The 15,184-nt window shown below is 47.4% G+C and overlaps 1 protein-coding gene across 6 annotated transcripts in view; it reads right to left on the bottom strand.

Moving 5' to 3' along the window:
- Window positions 1-15,184, bottom strand: part of PRDM10 (PR/SET domain 10) — a 1,331,210-nt gene that overhangs the window by 1,090,426 nt on the left and 225,600 nt on the right. For 5 of the 6 annotated variants that reach the window (XM_078681965.1, XM_078681964.1, XM_078681968.1 and 2 more), the window contains one exon: window positions 12,308-12,424. In XM_078681965.1, the coding sequence (XP_078538091.1) occupies window positions 12,308-12,424 (117 nt within the window). The remainder of the gene's footprint in view (window positions 1-12,307; window positions 12,425-15,184) is intronic. The other variant, XM_078681969.1, reaches the window with a different exon arrangement.

The following is a 15,184-nucleotide window of genomic DNA, read 5'->3' as shown; positions in this document are numbered from 1 at the left end:
AACAGATCTATGTCTGGATGTCCCCACTTTTGGAAGAATGGTTGGAGAACTTGAGGGTGAATCTCCCATTTGTGTATTTGCTGACTGTGTCGGCTTAGTAGGTCTGCTATCTGGTTGTCTATCCCTGGGAGGTGTTCTGCCAGGAGATAAATGTTCTGAGGAATCGCCCACTTCCATATGCTCTGTGCTAGGTGAGATAGTTACAGAGAGTGTGTGCCCCCTGTTTTTGGATGTAGTACATGGCTGTCATGTTGTCCGTCCAGATTAAGACAGTCTTGTTGCGCAAGTATTTCTGAAAAGCTCTCATTGCTAGGAATACTGCTAGTAATTCTAAGTGGTTTATATGTAGAGTCTGTTGTTTGACTGTCCAAAGACCTTGGACTGTATATTGAAGGAGATGGGCTCCCCAACCTGTCAGTGATGCGTCCGCTGTTAATACTACCTGTGGAACCGGCTCTTGGAACAGTCGCCCCTTGGAAAGGTTTTGTGGGTTCCACCAATGCAGAGAGCAGTAAATGCGACTGTCTACCAACACTAGGTCTTTTAGTTGTCCTTGAGCTTGGTTCCACTGGCGTGCTAGGCATTCTTGTAAGGGACGCATTTGAAGCAGAGTATGAGGGACGATGAATATGCAGGAGGCCATCATACCTATGAGCTGCATGAACACTCGAGCTGGCAGGGAGTGTTGTGGCTGAAATTATTTAATGAGAGATTGTATGCTGGCTATCCTGGCAGGGTTTGGATATGCCTTTGCTACTGAGGTGTCTATCGTTGCTCCCAGATATTGCTGTATGTGGGAGGGTTGCAGATGTGATTTTGGGTAATTTATTGAGAATCCTAGATTGTGCAGTAGCTGGATTGTCTGAGAGGTATGGCTGGCACACTGTACGTACGAGTTGGCTTTTATGAGCCAATCGTCGAGTTGGGGAACACATGGATATGTTGCCTTCTGAGGTGTGCTGCCACTACTGCTAGGCATTTTGTAAACACCCTTGGTGCTGTGGTTACACCGAAGGGGAGGACTTTGAATTGATAGTGCTGACCTTCTATTGTGAACCTGAGGTCTTTCCTGTGAGCTGGATGTATGGGTATGTGAAAGTATGCATCCTTGAGGTCTAATGTTGCGAGGAAGTCCTTTTGCTGGAGTAGTGGGAGTACCTGTTGTAGAGTGATTATATGGAAATGATCTGAGTGAATATATTGGTTCAGAGGTCTGAGGTCCAATATTGGTCTGAGGGAGCCGTCTTTTTTGGGAATGAGGAAGTATAGAGAGTATACCCCTGTCCCTTGATGTTGTAATGGGACTGGCTCTATGGCACCTTGTTAGAACTGGTTATTTCTGGTAGGTTAAGGCGGACGCCAAATCCGGGCAGAAACCACCATTCTAGTCAGGGCAAGGGAGTCACACGCCAAGATAACCCCTGCTCACCCCCTTGGTAGCTTGGCACGATCAGTAAGGCTAAACTCGGAGGCAATGTGTAAAGCATTTGCGCCAGCACACAACAGCAACAACATCCTAGGCACACCACAAAAGGAACTCCACACAAGGTTATATTAAAATAACTTTTGTATTGTCAAAACACATCAGATAGAAATCACACATGTACATTGTGCCAACTGGCACGGGCAATATTCACAAGAGACTATTCACAAGACAGGGCCACATGGGCCACTGTCATAATCAGCACTTAGTAGAAATAGAAATACTGTCAGAAATTAGAATAAGTATAGCACAAGATAACAGTTATAAATAACATCCAGTAACTACTGGGAACAGGTAAGTACCACCTACGCAACCCTAACCACCTTAGGAGAATGTCACGCAGGGAACCAGGACCTCACTAGGTCCACCTGTACTGGAAAGAACAACCACCTAAGAATAAAATACATTTAGGGGTATCAGCAAGAACACATTACACCTGATGCATCAACACATTCAGCGGTGTAGGGAAAAAGGTAAACACATGATGCATAAAACATTCAGAGGTGTAAGGAAAGGAAACACATGATGCCTAAAAACATTCAGAGGTGCAAGGAAAGAAAACACATGATGCCTAAAACATTCAGAGGTGTAAGGAAAGAAAACACATGATGCCTAAAACATTCAGAGGTGCCAGGAAAGAAAACACAACTCAATAGCGCAAAGACACATGATGCCCAAAACATTCAGATGTGCAAGGAAAAACCACACAATTGCGCAAAACCTTACATAAGCCACCACCTGTGGCAGTCCCTAGGCCAACTGGCCTTGTTGGGGCTAAGACGCCCTGTGTCTCAATGTCAGGGCCTAAACGGTGCAGCTGCCCACTAATTGCTGGGCAGCTGGGACAACAATAAACCTATGGCATGGGCTCTCACCAGCCCTTGAGCAGAACTGCGCCAAAAGGTGGGAGCCACACAGGCTCTTGAACCAATCTGACTCCATGAACCTCTCTGGTTCATTTGCACCTTTATTATTAAGAAGTTTCTTATATAAAGATATCAGTCTCAAGTCTCTTAACCAGTGCATGTACCAAAAATATAGTACCAACGATTATATCTCCTATTCAGCTCCTCAAATGAAGTAAATTGAGCAATGCCAGCGTATTAGGGCTTTCAACGTTAGAGCTCCGAACTATTGAGCCCCAGCCAGGGCGAGCCCGCCTCACCGGTAGTTGTAAGCGCCTTTGCGCTACTCCGAGCTGACTTCCCCTCAGCCCCGGCCGGTCCCGGCAGCCATCCGCCCGCTCTCAGCACTCCAGGGAGCGTCGGGGAACTAGCTCGGCTCTCCGAGCAGGGACGACCGGCCAGGGGCAGGGATCGCTTCTGGCTCTCTCGGCGAGGTCGGGTAACTCTTCCCCCGGCTTCGGCACTCGGCACACAGCTCCCGGCGGCTTCAGACGTTGATTCCACGCAGCGGCCCAATCACGGTACGGCTCGGCGAACGAGCCCCCTTCGTGACGTCACGGCCTTCCTCACTGGCCCAATCCCGTCGCGGCTTCGTTAGACAAGCCTCCTTACACACCCGGGAGTCAGCCAATGGCAGCGCGGCTCCCGGGGCAGACCTTCGATGACGCGTCCTGGGCAATCCAATACCTGCACTGCCTCGACGATGACGCTACGGCGCACGGGCCAATCCCGTCGCGGCGTCAGTGAGGGGGCTCGGCCCCTTCGACCAATGGGAGCGCGGCGGCTTCGATCTTCGGCCCCGCAGCTCCGATCGGGACGGCAATCTTTGGAGGGTGGTTCTGGCCCCCGGGCCGCGGCGATGATCAGGCGGCAAGGGATTCACATGGGCAAGGGTCACCACAAGACCGCCCTCATGCCACAGGATCGTTTTTGGGCAGAGCTCACGACGGGAGGCACCACGGACCCCCGCCTTTCCCAGAGTATGTGCCGATGAGCACACCGATCTCTGCCCACGATCAGCAGCTGGGCATAAATCCCGCAGTCGGTAAAAAAAGCACGATCTTCACAGCATCTTCAGTCTCTTTAGGAACCTTTTAACCCTGGGTTCCAGGAACAGGAGGCCAGCTCTTCTCAGGCCCTTGGAGATTCAAGTTGAAGACACAGCAAAGTCTTCTTGGGTTCAAGCAGGCAGGGTCACAGCACACAGCAAAGTCCCTTTCTTCTCCTCAGCTTTTAGTTGAACAGCAGAACAGGTCAGCCCTTAGAGCACACAGCAAGGCAATCTTCCTTCAGTCCTCCAGCAGTCCTTCTTCCACCAGAGGTTCCTCTTGATTGTAGAATCTAATCTTCTGTAGTCAGGGGTCCTTCTCTTATACCCCTCAAAGTCTTTGAAGTTCCTTTGAAGTCTTTATGCAAGTGGGCCCTGAACCCAGTCTAAACCAGTTCTTGGGTGTTGCTGGAGCCCTTGGGCTTCCTGGCTTCCTTCTTTCTTTCAGTATCAGGGACAGAGGTGACAGTCGCCCAGCGGGGAGGTGGAGCCAGCATTGTGGCAGGCAGGCACAGCCTCATTCACTATCAGGTGCTATCTCCTCCCACTTCCCTGGCTGCAGATGCTGCCTTTCATCCACGGGCTGACCCAGACAACCTCCTGGGGCCCCACAGCCCCTGTCGTCCTCAAACCAGACAGTCAATCCACAAGCAGGCCCAGGCACTCCTGGGCCAGGCTAACCAGCCAATCACACGCCAGCCACAAATTACACAAATATGCCAACTTCTAAAAGTGGCACTTCTAGACTAGACACAATCATGCCGCATACACCATTACGCAGCATTCAATCTCACGAGTTCGCACATACCAAACTCGACCCTGCACTCTCCACACATCAGGAACTACCATGGGCATACATATTCCCCATTCATTCCTATGGGAGGGCAGGTCACTCACCACACAGACACAGAGAGCTCACGCACTTTACACTGTACCACAGTGAAAAAGTGCGCAGAGGCCTAAAACCATCAACACTAGGTTCCAGAAACAGGCTAGGAAAAAGCAAAAAGTTTCGGGGTGAACCTGCCAAAAAGGGCCAGGTCCAACACACCTTTTTCTAGCATGGATTTCACCTCCTGTTGTAACAGCGTGATGTGTTCTTTGGACGGTGCTTGGGTGGTATGTTGGGTGGAGTAGAAGTGAGTTCCAGGCAGTAACCATACTGGATAATTTGTGTCACCCACCTGTCTGTAGTAATGGCATTCCAGACTGGTAGGAATTGTGTTAATCTTCCTCCGACTGGTGTTAAGTGGGCTGGAGGGAGTGTGAGAAAGTCACTGTTTGCTGGAGGTGGAGGCTCTGGTGTTATTACCACGTCCTCTGCCCTTGTTATTGTTTCCTCTATAACCTCCTCTATTGGAACCTCTATTAAAGGTGCCTTGTGTAGTGCTTTTGTATGATGAAGATGTTTGTGATGTGTTGCCTCTGCCTGAGCCTCGAAAGGCTGAGCGACGAAAAGAGCTTCTAGACTGTTGAAATTGAAGTGCACCCATGGACTTAGCAGTGTCAGTATCTTTTTTCATCTTTTCTAAGATGGTATCCACCGCAGGGCCAAATAAGAAATCTTGGTTAATGGGTTTATTGAGTATGGTAGATTGCAATTCTTTTTAAAACCTGAAATGCGAAGCCAGGCATGCCAGCGTAGCAGTACACTAGTGTTGACAGACCTAGCGGCTGTATCAGCTACATCAAGGGCGCATTTATGGATGTGTTAGTGATGAATTTCCCTTCTTGTATTAGGTCGTTTGCTTTTGCCTTATAGGGTTCTGGTAGGTGTTGTAATAATCCCTCCAGGTCGTCATAATGTGCTCTGTCATAGCGTGTCAGGGTCTATATACAGTCTTTGTTGTGGATCTGGATGAAAGAGTTCTTCCTCCTCCGTCCGTGGCTGTGGTGCCGAAGGCTTTGCCTTTTTCGGCTGGATGAATTTTTTCGGGTTGAGTGCACTGCTCCCACTAACGTGCGTGCGTGCGCTGGCGCGCACCTATATCTCCTGGAGCGCGCACCTTAAAATACAAAGCGCGTACAGGCAACTGTGGACAGTGGCACCGGTGCTTTTAAAATGCGTGTGACGCGAAAACGGTCAGATTGAGTGCCTTTGTTAAAGTAATCATGTTAATCACTGCCCGCCATGCGCTGCAATTAACATGTTTACTTTAACGAAGGTACTCAACTGCCCTGCAGCTGTGCCCTATCAACAAATGAAAGGCAGTGAGTCTACAAGCATAACGTGTGCATCACACACGTCATGCTTGTAGATTTGCTGCCTTTCATTTGTTAATAGAGAAGTGCTGGTAATTCGTGTTTTAACTCGCTCATCCCCGCAATGTGCAGAACATTTAATTAGTCACTACAGATGGCCCTGGGAGATCCCAGAAGCTAACTACAGCTTAATTTCAAAGTTGAGGTCCGCCTCAATGACTGCGCGCCCACCCCATCAACTCTGATTGGGCTATTTGCTGCTGTTCCTGTAACGACAAGAACGTTTCAGGGGAAGGTAGTAGAAGATACAAAATACATTAAATGCAAATACGTAAGAGGTGGGACAAACAAAATAGGAGTGCTGTGGTAAATTTAAAGGCCAGTGCTGAGGATTCCACTGCAGAGTACCCACCAGTTGCATGCCCCTGAGAGATCCCTGTGGTGAGCAGTCCTAGAACCGTGCTAAACTAACCCTCATGGACACACCAGGTTTTTAACAATTTTCAATAGCACAACTTTACCAAGCAGTATTAGTGCGTTTGTCAAGGAAAAATAACAAAGTACAGAAACTGTTAAAACAGACGGTGGAACAACCGAGCAAGAGATCCACATAAGGTGTAGAAAGGGTGCATCTACGCTCTTCGGAGGAATAGTTTAATTCCGTTGTAGGTATGAGGCGCGTCTTTAGGAGCTTCTCCAAGGATATGAGAATGGGCTGAGTTTTTAGCTGGGAGCGCAAAAAGCAATATGTTGTTGCGGTTCCAGTGAAAGATTACTTTATGGCTGGGATGTCTTCAATTTCAGGGTATCTATCGATAGCAACACTATACCCTTGAGTGCCATTGTCCTGGATACCATTTTTAAACCAATCATTTATAAATCCTGCTGTTGGTATGCACGTACGGGGAAGGCATTCATTTGCCGATTGTCATCTAGGATAATAGCTAGGCTCCCCGCTAACAAGACAGAAGTGTAGGACATTTTTAGTGCTGCCAAAAATGCATAGGTAATGGTGCAGCTGCACACAAATTGCAAGGTGTCTACTCCTGCTGCCAATATAATTGTTCTGCATGAGCCTCGTAGTGCCTCCATCCAGAACTCCTGGGTCACGAATAGAAACATTTTGCAAACTGCATTAGAACCGGTTAGCTGCAAAAAAAGCTTTGTTTACACTTTTTTAAATTTTTTAAATCCTACAAAAGTTGGACTAATGTTATGGGCTTAAAGTACTTACAAATGCACCAAAATGAACTTAATTTTCTCCAATTTTGTCCAATTTTACTCACCTAATTTACACCAAAATGCACGATCTGCCACTGTGTGTGCCCACAAGTAGTCCTGTGAATGCAGCAAAGCACTTGCCTGCCGAAGAGTACAAAGGCATTTTACAGTTTCCTTTCTCCACTCCTGCCATGCTAGCTACACCTTTGCCTACAATACACTAACCTGGTGTATAATCAAAGATGCCAACAAATTTCTTAGGCAGTACCCAAAAAGGGGGGCCCTGTACCACACAGCTAGATTGGGCTGATAAATACTAACAAGTTGGAGGGTGCTCGAAGGGGGAAGGGGGCTGAGATTGCAGATAGAGAGCCTGCTGTGGCACGGGTGTCCCTCACATTAAGGGTGGGGAGTACGCTTTAAAGGAAGGAGAGGGTAATCCCACAGGGGACTAGGGTTTGCCCCGAGGAGGGAAGGAATGAACTCTCGGTGAGTGTGTACACAGGGAAGGAATTGATACTCGGTGAGTGAGTGCACAGGGAAATAAATAATGGACACACGGTGAGTGAGTACACACTGCTGCATTATTGGGTCCTCCACTTCCACATAATTCCAGTGACTCTGCCTGACATTAATTTTGGTAGAAGCATTGCCAAGTTCTCCCAGTGCATATCTACATCCTACAGTGCAGTGAGCAGAATAAGTTCTGGGATTGTGTTAATTAGACCCAGGATATCTGGGCGTTTGGGGTACAAAAGCAAAGCACAAAAGTTATTTTAAAAGTATTGTCTCGTTCAAGGCCTGCATTTAAAGCAACTTGCAGTGGTGACCAGACTGCAGTTACCACGTTTATCCACTCAGAGGCACTGGAGCATGTGAATCTGTTACTGTGCTATGCCAGGGCTCCCAGAGTGAAAACTCTGACATTTCTACTTCTAGCTACTTTGGACCGACTGCTCCCAGTAGGATATATGTTAGTTTATTGATGTGGGTATGTACAGCACAGCCTCGTCCCCTGTACAAGGCATTCGTGGTATGTAGATGAGGTGGTAAACACAACAGAAAACCTATAACCCAAAGACGTGCTAATACAAAAAGACTCATTAGATTGATTGTGACTTTACGCCAGGGTTGTTCTTCAGAGCACTTGGAGGAAGAGCAGGTGATAGGGCACGGCCAGTGAAGGCAGCTGTCTTGCTGCACCACCACAGAGGGCCACAAGAAGACGCCAAATTGCAAAAAATTACCTACAAAAATGGCTTTGTTGCTACCGAAGGAGCACCTAAACGGCAAGCTGTTTTACTCGAGGCTCTGAAAATGCTTGCACTGGGCAGCTTGGAGCTCGTCATTTTCGGGAAGGCCATCCATCACTCTGCTCCGAGCATACAACCTGTTCCAGGTCTTCTTGCAGTGCGTATCGACTTTAGGGAAGTGTGGAATCACATTTTCTGTTAAGTTTTGGAAAATTACATCTGTGCCACAAAATATGGTTGTTGTTATCGCACATGATTTTTTTGTGCAAGGGGCAAGAAAGGCACAACATTGCATAACGTGCAGTTTTGCATAATTCAGCTTTTGTGCATTCGCAAATTCATGAGTCCAGTTACAATTTCGGCCAGGCTTTTCCAAGGATGCATTCATGATTTCTATGATTTCAGGGCCGAGTGTTTGATAGCATATGGCATGGGCAAGCTCTCAGCATTGCGTGGCGGGGGAGCGGCTTAGGCACTTTAGTGAGGCAGCGCTGCTCAGCAAAAACAAGCTCTGGCATTGCGCGGAGGGGGCGGAGGAGCGGCTTCCTTTGAAGTCTGATAGGGGGAGGGCAGGGGAGCGGTTTCCTTTGAAGTCTGATGCCAAGGCATGGTGTGGGATGTGGCTGGTGATGTACATGCGACTGGCTCACTAGAACTGTGCCTAATCCGGAGTTTGGGGAGACTTTTCGAAAACCTTACTATAAATCTTGCCCACCATCCCTACGGGATGGCATAGGCTCGACCTAAAAATAGCTTGGAGAAGTAGCAGGGAATAAAAGGCCTGAGTGCTTTAAACCGTGTCTTTGTCATCTTACTTTATTTGCTGCTTAAACTGCTATTGCTGGCTTAAGTATCTTTCACTGAATAGTTGTCTAGGAATGTTTTATGCAGTTTCCTGCTGCAGAGTTAGGCTCATACTCTGTGTCTGAAAATATTTTTTTTAGAGCACAGCATTGCCACTTTTCAATTTCAGCGTGACCATAGTCTCATTAACATTCATAGAGTGAACTCTACCATAATCCAAGGCAAACTGGCAGTAGGCAAATCCTGCTTGGTATGAAGGCATTCTTATCTACAGACAGATGTATGATAATTATTTATGACAGCAAGCCCATCTATCACTGCTATTGATAGGAATAATATGTGGTTTAACTATTAATAGAACACTGATTTGTTTTTGCCCTCGAAGATACACAAGGGGTTTATGTATAATTTAATAATCTTCCAAGCAATGTACAAATTTACAAATGAATGCACATTTTTTCATTTTTTACAAAATGCTGAATGTCTTGGTAACTGTGCCAAACTGCACAGCATAGTTCTTTGTAGGTGTATGCCAGTTGCCAATCAGATGCAGTCGCTTGATTTCTTTAACTATTACTCATACAGGCCTGCCAAGTATATCCATCAGACGTGACTCTAATGCATTTCAGTGTGGTGTTCCACATCACTGCACTGAAATGCATTCTCACGCATTTCACTGTCTCACTCTGCCTGTACCAGCGCTGAAACTGGCGAGTATATTATATGCATGTGTGTGTGTGTGTGTGCATACACACACAGAGAAAAGGAAGGTGGCTGGGTATGTAGGCAAACACAACTCACTCAGTACAGGTAGAATATATTCATAAGTGTCCGTTTCTAAATGTCCATGTATCATTTGGTGCTCTGGAGGAGGGAGAGCCACCTAGTCTTCATCTATTGGAAAGAGAATTTTCCAAATTGAATTCAAAAGTGTTCTCGGAGCATTTAAAGAATTGATTCGAGGTCGCTGTGTCAACAGTTCATGCCCTGCAGAAACTAGGGGTGCATGCACACTGGGGGGCATAACATGTGCCCCCCATGCATGTATCCCCAGTTATGCGATCATGTATAGGCTCCCAACATTTCCCCACCCTATTAACAGAGCTCTAGTTGAGAACCTTTAGTAAATCTTATCTTTGTACCACCGCTGGAGCCTTGTGCTTTTACTAAAGCTGAAGTGAGCTTGCTTGTGTAACCAATTCATGTCATGGTGTGTGTATGTAAATTACAAACCTGTCTTAAAACCCATCATGTGGCGCTTTAAGTGTGGAAATGCACCGTATTTTCACTTTTTAATCCCACGCGTGCGGCGCATTTTCCCGCTGTGCGCTGCCTTTTGCGAAAACCCGAGGTTCATGAGGAGCTCAGCTCGTCATGAGCGTACGAGAGGGTAACTCATGACGAGCTCAGCTCGTCATGAGCGTCGAAGGGGTTAAGCAAAACGTTTGGAGGGATTTTTGCACTGATATTTGTCGCTGCACCCACATGCGCGGTATGGTTCTTGGCGCACATAGCATTAGCTGCAGCGCACAGAGACCTTCCACTGCCGCACATAGAGGAAACAAATTAGAGGGAACATTGGTCGAGTGTCTCTTTAGGCTGGACGTCTTTATGATGGGAAGCCTTCTTTGGCTCGACGCCTCTTTTCGGCTCGGCGGCCTTTTTCGGCTCGGCGGCCTTCTTCGGCTCGGCGGCCTTCTTCGGCTCGGCGGCCCTTTTCGGCTCGACGGCCCTTTTCGGCTCGACGGCCCTTTTCGGCTCGACAGCTTTCTTTGGCTCGAAGGCCTTTTTTGGCTCGACTGCCTTCTTCGGCTCGACTGCTGTGTTAGGATCGACGACCTTTTAGGGTTGAGTGGCTTTGCTAGGTCCCGGGGTAGCGGAAGGCTTGAGTGTGGTCTTCGGAGCCGAGCCGGAAGGCGGGGCTTCTGAAGCGGTGTTTCAGTCGCGGCTAAGGCTTTTAGGCGATGCTTTGACCGGAGCCTTGTGTGGAGGTGGAGGCGGGGTAGGGGCTTTGGTACTCACGGTTTGCCCCGGTGTGATCTGGTCATCGGAGTCTGACTGGTTCTCTTCGGTGACTATTTCGAGATCTTCAGAGCCCTCCGCCTCTGGGAGTTCATGTTCGTCGTCGAAAATGTTATCCGGTTTTGGTGCCTGCCACTTCATTTCTAGTCGAGCAGCTCTTCGGTTCCGGATAGTCTTTTTGGACCGGAACAGAGCATAAGCTGGACAGTGTTCTTCGTTGTGCTCCAGAGAAAGGCAACTGTTGCATACTCTATGCTTGTCGCTGTGTGGAAATTTGGCTCCACATTCTGGCCATTTTTTAAACGGGGTCCTTTCCTTCAGCAGGAGGTCCACGATGCGTCGAAAAGGCCCAACGGCCCACGTCCACGACCGGAGAGAAATGGAAGTTTTGTCGAGTCGAGGGATACCGAGCGGAAACAATACCGTCGAATGTAGAAGGTTTTAGCGTTAGAAAGTTGGAAAACTTCGGTCCTGAAGTTGGAGCTGTCAAAGTGCATCCGAACCCAATGGCGGAAAAAAACAATCTGAAGATGGAGAAGATGCCCATGCGCACTGTAGTCCAGGGGAGGAGTCACCTATCTCGTGATACTTCGAACACTCTTCCAAGACAACAAGGTGCAAACATCCGGACCCAACACTAGGCGGCGATCTATGCTAAGATATGAATTCAGCAGACCACATGCCTCGAACAACTATATACACCCCTTCCCTAAAACGTCCTTACAAAGTTTCTCATAGTGCACATTTTCTCTCACATGGTTTGTCAGATGGGTCCCCAACATCACAATCCTTGGCTTCAACACTGCTCTGTGAAATTCCTTGCAACAAAATACCTTTTGACAGGCTTTAGCACTGTGCAATAACAGTCCATGCTAAAGGCATGTTGCTGTAAGTTTTCACACTAAACAAGTCAAGCCTACAGCCATTGTTGCAACTTTTCATTGTAAGTACAAACTTTTTTACATAGTAAAACAAGCACTCTTAAATAAAAGCATACAACGTCTATCCAGCCAAAGGTCTGTAGACAAGGACATAAATGTATGGGCAGAGCCTAGGACTATCTGTCAGAAGTACTGCTTAAAGCTCTTTTTCTTGCAAACATATTAGGTCAGGAGACCACCGTGCTATTAATACAGACGTAACCACAGCAAGAAGCACCTATTTGCCACGGCGGTTTCCATTAATGACCATGGAAAATCAACAACCGCCACACCTTTTGGAAGAATTTGATTCATAATGATTGACAGTATACTAAGAAGGGGATGCTTTGGAGGACAAGATCCTGTGCGTCCAACCATCTTTCATGAGTCCTACCTCATTCATTCGCGTCATTGTCAGCTAGTGTTCCCTAGGGGTGGGAGGAACTTACTCTGTTCTCTTGAGAAGACTGATCCAGTGTTATTTGCTGAGGGGTCTCAGGTACAGCACCAAGCACGGACAAATCAGCAGCATTTAGGCTCTGAGAATTGGGTAAGAGAACAGTTACCTGAAACCAAAACAGACTTGTAAGCTGGCTTTTTCGAATTTATGATTTAGAAACAAAAACTAGGCCTATAATTTCTAACACGTTACTTGTTATTAATAAAATATAAAGTAAGCAAAAAAAACGAAACATGTTTGAATACAAAATTACATACAGAAAAATGAACATTTGAGAGTTGAAAACTTAGTTGTAATTCTAGTTCTCTCGTATCTGCTTCAAAGTCAAAAACATCAAGGTATTTCGACCTACGTATGAAATCTTTGAACCTGTTCCAATACATCAAAAATACATTTTGCAAATTGTAACATTCCAAGCGGAGGTCCCATTTTACTGTACAAAGCAATAACACCTCAAATTGAACACTTTATAGGGCATTACCGTCCACTTTCCATTTTGTCTAACAAAAAATACATTAACAGCCCCAACTGACACTTAACTGAGCAATGCTCGTTTACAGAAAGAATGCCTCGATATACCATCTCTTACTTTGTATGTTATTTATGATGGAAAAATGGAAGCAAGCTTCTCAGTCAAATGAGTTGTGTTGTGTTTAGTTTACTCTAGTTGCATGGTTTATATAAAAATACAGAAAACATTGACCTTTGCTGGTAGGTTTCCATGACACTATTTTGAAGAATGAACAACGTTTATGAAAATGTGATTACAGATCCGTCACATAGGCACTGCTACCGTTTGTATTGATTAATAATTACATGCTATTTACAGCTCGTAGAAACATCAGATATGTGGTGCATAACTTTACAGACACCAGTTTTTTTTCATTATGTATGTAATGGCTACTGTATTCTGCCCAGGGTAAAAGCTTGGCAGCTGCTTTCAGAGAACACTTGATCCAAGATTCGGAGAATTAAAGACTCTGAACATTCGGGAGGAGCTGGAGCAGCCGTGTAGGACGAACGAGGAAGACTTTTCCTGAGGCAATCATTTACGAGTCATATCTTTACACCCACAGTCGGGTTGGAATCTCTGCTCCTGTCACAGCCGAAGCTTTGAGAGCACGGTTCGGAGTTTTAAAAGTGAAAACAAAGGTTGCATCGGCTGTTTGTTATCGTCTATTGCCGCCTTGCAACCCGGTTTCATGACTGAGGTCATTGTACAGAAAACACCTCACCTGAACCGCTTGCCTCCTCTGCACTACGGCCGGGCTTGGCTCCGCCATTCTCTTCCGGAAACCGACCGGCCGGGCTTGGCTCCGCCGGCCGGACCACAACCCCCAGCAGCCTTTGGGGTCAGTGACGAGGACGACGACGGCAGCAACGAGCGCGCCAGGAGGCGTTTAAAGCACAGTCAGGGGCTGAGTCCCCTGTCTTCCTTATTTTTGTCCTGTCTGCAGCCTCACCTGAACCGCTTGCCTCCTCTGCACTACGGCCGGGCTTGGCTCCGCCATTCTCTTCCGGAAACCGACCGGCCGGGCTTGGCTCCGCCGGCCGGGCTTGGCTCCGCCGGCCGGACCACAACCCACAGCAGCCTTTGGGGTCAGTGACGACGACGACGGCAGCAACGAGCGCGCCAGGAGGCGTTTAAAGCACAGTCAGAGCCTTCGTCCCGCGAGGACGCGCGCGGGACGCGCCGGACGAAGCCCGGACTAAGGGCGGGCCGTCAGAGGCCGTCCGAGGTTGGACAAGGTTGGGTTGGGCCTGGTACTCTGCTCGAAAACCTGATCCAAGGAGGTGAGCCTGTGTTATAGCTGGGGGTTATTTATTTCATTGTTTGTCTCCTGGAGCACCTGCTTTGCCCCGTGCATCTGAAAACATTGCTGAATCGTGAAGTATGCCCGGCAAAAAGTTATCCCCTGCAAAAAACACTATGGACAACTATATCTTTCAGGTAGTTGCCAAAATTAACAGTGACAGGAGATCTTCACTTGGCCTGAGTTCACCATCTGCCCTATGCTCACCAACTTCGCCGGCTGCAGTTTTTGTCGAATCCTCAGAGCAACCTAGCTCCTGCTGTGCACTTGTAAGTGAATCTGACCAAGCTGATACCGCTGTAATGAATCAGTCAGCTCTTATTGAGTTAGTCAGCGAGAGTGAGACGGAGACTGATCAACATCTACCTGTGGATAAAGCCCCCACTCCGGTGCCTGCTCCTCGCTCCACCAGAGGGGCTAAAAAGCCGCAGCCACAGCCAAAACGATTCGGGCTCAGATCAAGCCGGAAAAAGATTGCATCCCCCCCTAGTAAATCCGCGAGGGAAGAAGATGACACTTCTGATAACGTTTCTATGTCTTTCACTAGTGGTCAATTTAAGAACTTACTGAGTATGATGGACACTAAGATAAAGGACATTGTTAATCCACTGCTAGGCAGAATTGATAAACTCACTAAAGAAGTGAATCGCCTTGGGGGTCTACTGAATCAAACCATATCTGAAGTAGGCAAACTACCAGATGCTGTTTCTAGTAGGGTAGAGTCTAATAAGGCCTCTTCTTCTTTGGTGGGTGGTGGGGCTTCCTCACTACCAGACCCTCCGGTGGCTCCCCTGATATCCATACTTGATAGTGCAGAGAACAAAGACGTTCCTCCAGATGCATCCTCCGCCCCAGATTCTGTAACTGGCTCAGTAGAGCTGATAGTTGAGGCCTCTCCTTTGGTCTTGGTTTTAGCCAATGTTCCTCTCCTGCAGCCTGGTCAGGAAGAATCTACCTCATCCCTATTGTCTAAAGCCCTTTATTGGTTAACAAATAATATGTTAATAACTCCTAGGGGTAAGCACCAATTGGCTGAAGAAATAGTGAAGGCC

Source organism: Lissotriton helveticus, chromosome 3_1, assembly GCF_964261635.1.
Source record: "Lissotriton helveticus chromosome 3_1, aLisHel1.1, whole genome shotgun sequence".
Lineage (NCBI taxonomy): Eukaryota > Metazoa > Chordata > Amphibia > Caudata > Salamandridae > Lissotriton > Lissotriton helveticus.
The sequence above is the reverse complement of the archived record's forward strand: the minus strand, read 5'-3'. Positions and strand labels throughout refer to the sequence as shown.